Genomic DNA, 6,000 nt, shown 5'->3' on the forward strand with positions numbered 1-6,000 from the left:
CGATCTCAACCGTTGTTCCTCAGGGCTGCCCACCGTGTTTTTTGAGCTAAGATCTCTCACAGACTGGCACTGACCGACTCAGCTAGGCTGGCTGACAACTGAGTCTCAGAGCTAGGATAACAAGCAAATACCGAACATACCTGACTTTCTCTCTCTCTCTCTCTCTCTCTCTCTCTCTCTCTCTCTCTCTCTCTCTCTCTCTCATTCGCTTTCTTCTTTTTTTTTTAAGTAGGCTCTTGGGTATCAAACTGAGGTACTCACGTTTGCAAGGCAAACATTTTGCTGACTGAGCTGTCTCCCCATCCCAGTAACCCCCTTTTAAGTCCCTGAATCTAAATAAGGAATTTCTGTGCACAAGTGGCCACTTTGCCGAGACACAAATGTTAGCCACACTTGCCTTCTTTCAATAATAGATTCCTTCCTAGATCTCAGTTACCATCCCCTCTCTCTAGAATTTGCCTTCTGGTGTCTCTTTGACTCTCTTTTTTTTTCCTGAAAGTGATTCGACCGAGCCTTGGGAAACTTCCACAGTAAGAGCTGTCCTTACCAGCCGGAACACCGACATCCCAGCTCAGCAGCTCCCTGTAGCCTGTAGGAGGAAAAAAAAAAACAAAACATCAGTCCCATGGCCTGTCAGTGTGGAGCCCCTAAAGAACAGGTGCCCTGTGAATTTGTCAGCCCATCCCATCCCCAAGTGTCTTGACTGGAGCTTGGCTCCAGAAATAGCTCTGAATAGCGGGATGTGTGAGCCACATTCCCAGCCTGTGTGCAAGAAAGTGTTTCTTGTCCTCTTCATCCTACACTCACTTCAAAGAACACTTGACCCTTGCCTCTGGGCTCCATTCAGGGAGTAGGGCAGTGCCCTGTCATCCAGAAGCCCAAGTTTTGAGGTAGGAGGAGAGGGAGTATTCCTATGTGTGCATGTGTATGTTGTGTGTGCATGCATGTGGAAGACAGAAGTCTACCCTGGGAGTTGTTTCTCAGGAGCCATCTGTGGTAGTTTGAAGTAACTGGCCCCTATAAGCTCCTAGGGAATGGCACCATTAGGAGGTATGGCTTTCATGGAGGAAGTGTGCTTGTGTGGGGGTGGGCTTTGAGGTCTCCTGTGCTCAAGCACAGACTCCTTCTGCTGCCTGCGGATCAAGATGTGGGACTCTCAGCTCCTTTTACAGCACCATATCTGCTTGCATGCCACCATGTCCCACCATGATAATAAAGGACTGAACTTCTGAACAGTAAGCCATCTTAATTAAATGTTTTTCTTTATAAGAGTTGCTGTGGTCATGGTATCTCTTCAAGTAATACAAACCCTAAGACACCATCCATCACATTTACTTATTTATTTTATTCATCTTTTTCTTTCTTCCTTTCTTACTTCCTTTTGTATATGTGTGGTACGTGTGTGTGATGAGGGGTACATACATGTGCCCACATGCATGTAGAGACCAGAAGTTGATGCTGGATTTTTCCTTGGTCATCTCTACTTTATGTAGGGAGTCAGGGTCTCTCCCTGAACCCAGAGTGCACTGACTCAGATAGTGTAGTTAGACAGCTGTCCCTGGGGTCCCTGACTCCACCTCCAAAGACTGAGGTTACAGGTGGGCAGCCCCACCCTCATAACCCTCATAGACATGGGTGCTTATACCTGAGTTCTAGTTGTCATATCTGTATAGCAAGCATTTTACCTAATTAGCCATTTCTTCAGTATCCACCTTGTCTTTTGAGACAAGGTCTCTCACTGGAACCTGGAGCTCACCAAGTAGACTAGATTGTTTGGGCAGTGAGTCCTCGGGATCCCCCTGTCTCTGCCTCCCAGTTCTGGATTGCAAGCATGTGCCTCCATGCCCACCTGATTCAGAATTCTAACTGCTCCCATATCCATGCAAACTAGTCATCACCATATGTCCTAGGAAGGGCTCGGCTGCACACGGGTTGTTTACTTGTGGTGGTTTGAATAACAGTGACCCCCATAGGCTCATATATTTGAATGCTTAGTTACCAGGGAGTGGAACTTTTTGATAGGATTAAAGGATTAGAGGTGTGGCCTTGTGGGAGTAGGTGTGGTATTGGTGGAGGAAGTGTGTCACTGAGTGTGGGCTTTGCGGTTCCAAAAGCCCATGTGAGGCCTAGTTTTCTCTCTGCCTGTGGATCAGGATGTAGCTCTCAACTACTTCTCCAGCACCATGCCTGCCCGCTGCCATGCTCCCTGCCTTAATGATAATGGACTAAGCCTCTGAAAGTGTAAGCAAGCCCCCAATTAAATGCTTTCTCCTATAAGAGTTGGTGGGGTCATGGTGTCTCTTCACAGCAATAGAACACTGACTAAGACAGTCCTTGATCTAAACCTTTTAATCAGTGTCTCCTTATATAGCTCAGAAGGGTCCTGAGCTAGCTGGCATTCCTCCAGCCTCTCAAGGCCTGGCCACTTGTTTTTGACTTGGGGCTCAAAAGAGGAAAAGTCACTTCCTTAATGAACTGTATGGTTAGGAATTAAGCCCAGATCAACCACATTCCAAACCTGTCCCGGCTTCTGGCTGCTCTCCAGTGTTACAGCTTCTGGAAGCTCTTGAGTGCTATGGAAGCACTGAGGTAGATGGGAGAACTCAGGTCCCCAACCTTCCCACTCATGGAGATGCCCTTCCTGTTATTCTGACTTGAGTGCTATTGTCTTTTCTGATATGTTAACAGGAGAGGCAGGTGCTGAATCTGTGGTGTTCTCCGTTTGCCTGCCTCTAGCACAGGCCTGAGCCAGAAGGGACACAGTCATTACCTATCTACTGAAAGGGCATGGGAAACCCCCGGAAATGGTGTTGTTACAGTAATGGCTTCTTTGGTTGGTAAGGATGCCCAGTAGTGGGGCAGCTCTGAGAATAGATGGCATCAAACCATTCTACAGGGAGAGAACATGGAAGCTGGAGAATGCTGAGACTTGGCATGGTATGTTCATGTATGTGTGGGTACATACGTACATGTGTGCAAATGTGAAGGTATTGTTTAGTCATTTCCTCCCAAATAAAACATTCCATCTCTGGAGGGAAGCTCCTTAATATGCAGGCTATTCTAAAGGAAGGTGAAACATTCCATCCTCCATCAAGCAGGGAATATTGCTAAAACAGAAAACAAGCAACTCAATAGCCCCAGGAGGTCCTTGGAACTCATCAGGCTCACTAGACCCTGCAACTTATATAGCGTAAGAAGTGCTAAGAGAGACTTTCAATAAGCCTAGAGCAGGCTCAGACCAACTGAACCACCAGAAAAGGCAAAGAGTAGCCAAGCTGCCTGGAAAAGGTCCAGACCAGAGGACTTTGGAGAGATGGTCCGGTGGTTAGGAGCATGGGTTGCTTTTCACAAGGACCTGGGTTCAATTCCCAGCGCCACAAATATCTATGATTCTAGTCCCAGGAGACCTGACACCCTCTTCCTCCCTCTGGGAGCACTCTATGTGCAGGATGCACAGACATACATTCAAGCAAACACATAAAATAAAAGTAAATAAAATCTAAAATGAGGGAGGGAGAGAGGGAGGGAGGAAGGGAGGGAGGGAGGGAGGGAGGGAGGGAGGGAGGGAGGAAGGAAGGAAGGAAGGAAGGAAGGAAGGAAGGAAGGAAGAGAGAAAGAAAGAGGCTCAGACTAATTGAGCTGCCCGGAAAGGACACTCCCACTTGTCAATTGGTCTGCAGGCTGTGCAGTGTGCTCCAGGTTCCCAGCTTCTGTGAGCTGTCATCCATGCTGGGATGGGCTTTGGCGATGCAGCTGTCTCGGACTTATTTCTACTCCTGTAAGTAACCCCCATAAAACTCACTGGTTCACCAAGTTGGACTTCAGTGGCGTCTTAGTTTGGTCTGTCACAGCTCTCTATCTGGGCTGAGTAAACGTTTGCTCACATCTTCGCAGGAACCATGTCACACAACGGGAGCCAGAGGACAGTCTCAGATGTTGCTCCTCAGGCACCATCCATCTTGGGTTTGAGAGACAGAGTCTCTCGTTGGCCTGGAACAACTTGGCGAGTAGTTTAGACTAGCTGGCAAGGGACTCCTCCAGGGATCCGCCTATCCCTGCCTTCCCAGAACTTAGAAGTGTGTATCACCATGCCCAGATTTTCTTTGTAATGTGGGATTTGGGGGAGGGGTAAATCTAGTTTATGTTACAAGCGCTTTATCAACTGAGCTATCTTGCTTGCCAAAGCTTCTCATCTAACAAGCAAAGAAAGAGAATCTTCTCCCTAATTCTAAAATCTGCCTCTTGTCCCCATACCCTCTGCTGTGGGGAAATATAAACATCTGTCAGAACGCTGAGAAGACCTTCAAGGAGGTCTTTGCCGGGCGTCTGGCCCCTCTTTCCATCTCAAGGAACCCAGAGAGGTGTTGGAATGAAAAGACGTAGAGAAACCTGACCCTGCCTTGGTCAGTCCTTTTCAACAAACAAAACAAGAACCACCTTGCTTGCAGATTTTCTCCCTGCTATTTGGTCTGTCCATTTTGACTTGTATTACAGAAGGAAAGCCACAGGGGCTAGTGAGTGAAAGGGTAAAGATGCTTGCCACCAAGCCTGACGGCCTGAGTTCAAATCCTGGAGACCCATGTTGTAGAATGGGGAAACTGACTCCCAAGAGCTATTCTCAACTTTTACATGTGGCACCATATGTCCCCTGCCACATACAATAAATAAATGCCTATGAAAAAGAGAGCAGTCACCCTCAGCTTCCAGCTCCACCACTCCCTTGCTTTCCACTGTCCCTCTGCATGCTGAGGTGACTTCCCAGGTGAAGGGGCTTCAGCGGGGCAAATGAATCCTCCTGGCCTCCTACATCAGAACTCTAGTTTCATTAGCTACTGTGGTAGTTTAGAATAGTTCACCAATTCTTTGGCGTGCTGCTCTGTTTTGAGTATAATTTGAATGTCCCTCATAAGTACCAATGAAAAGCTTGGTTCTCACGGTTGTGGTGATATTTTGTTTGTGCTCTCACAAATAAAGCTTGCCTGGAGATCAGAGTGCAGAGCTAGTCACTCGAGGCCAGGCAGTGGTGGCACACACCTTTAATCCCAGCACTTGGGAGGAGGAAACAGGAAATGATATGGCTGGGCAGAGAGAGGAAGTGATAAGGTGGGGTGGAGACAGGAGCTCAGCCCTTTCAGTCTGAGGATTGCTAGAGGTAAGAAGTCTTTCTAGTGGCTGACTGCTCTGCTTCTCTGATCTTTCAGCATTTACCCTGATATCTGGCTATGGGTTTTTACTTTTTTTTATTTTTTACTTTTTTGGGGTTTTTATTTTTAAGACCAATTAAGGATTTGTGCTACACACGGTGGTAGAACCTAGAGGTTCTGTAGACTGTTAAGACATGGGGCAGTCACTTTAGGCCATGAAGGGCAGTGTACCCTTGAGTGGGCGTATGTGACCTCATCCCATTCATCTAGTCTCCCCTTGCTTCCTGACTTGAAATTTGACCACTTACATTGGCACTCACCCCTGCCATGATATGCTGCCCTCATCAGAAGTTCAAACTAATGGAGCCTCCCAACTCTAAAGTTGAAACTCCAGAACCATGAGCCAAAACTGCCTTCTTCATATTTCATAAGTAGCCTACATTGAGTATTTCATTATAGTGATGGAAAGCTGACTAATAAAAGCACCTTGTTTTATGAAATCCTTTCAGTGCATGGAAATTGGTCCTCTCTACTTTGAGGGTAGATCTAGAACAAATAGAATGGCTGGGAGTGATGGAGTACCACTTGTGAGACTCATTCACAAAGACTGTAGCGCACACTCAGAAGACTGTCTGCCTGAGCTAGTAGTAGGAAACCTGAGACTCAAGAAGGGCTGTTGGTGGGGATTAAGATCGGACAGCTTCTTCCACTGAAGTTCCCCACTTTGTAGTGGAGTTAATCCAAGTTAGTTTGAGGTGATTCATCCTCAATCCTTGCTGGCCCCTGGATCAGCAAGCAGCTGTGATGCTAGACTCCACCGACTTCAGCTTCAAAATTGTGCCTGAGGCAAGAGGAA

The 6,000-nt window shown here is 47.1% G+C and overlaps 1 protein-coding gene across 1 annotated transcript in view; it reads right to left on the reverse strand.

Annotated features, from left to right (window-relative positions):
• Positions 1–565, reverse strand: part of Myo7b (myosin VIIB) — a 74,693-nt gene extending 74,128 nt beyond the window's left edge. Inside the window, exon 1 of the mRNA XM_052741769.1 lies at positions 548–565. Within this exon, the coding sequence (XP_052597729.1) occupies positions 548–565 (18 nt within the window). The remainder of the gene's footprint in view (positions 1–547) is intronic.
• Positions 566–6,000: the final 5,435 nt, after the last annotated feature.

Source organism: Peromyscus californicus, unplaced genomic scaffold (assembly GCF_007827085.1).
Source record: "Peromyscus californicus insignis strain IS unplaced genomic scaffold, ASM782708v3 Scaffold_17__1_contigs__length_78620276, whole genome shotgun sequence".
Taxonomy (NCBI): Eukaryota; Metazoa; Chordata; class Mammalia; order Rodentia; family Cricetidae; genus Peromyscus; species Peromyscus californicus.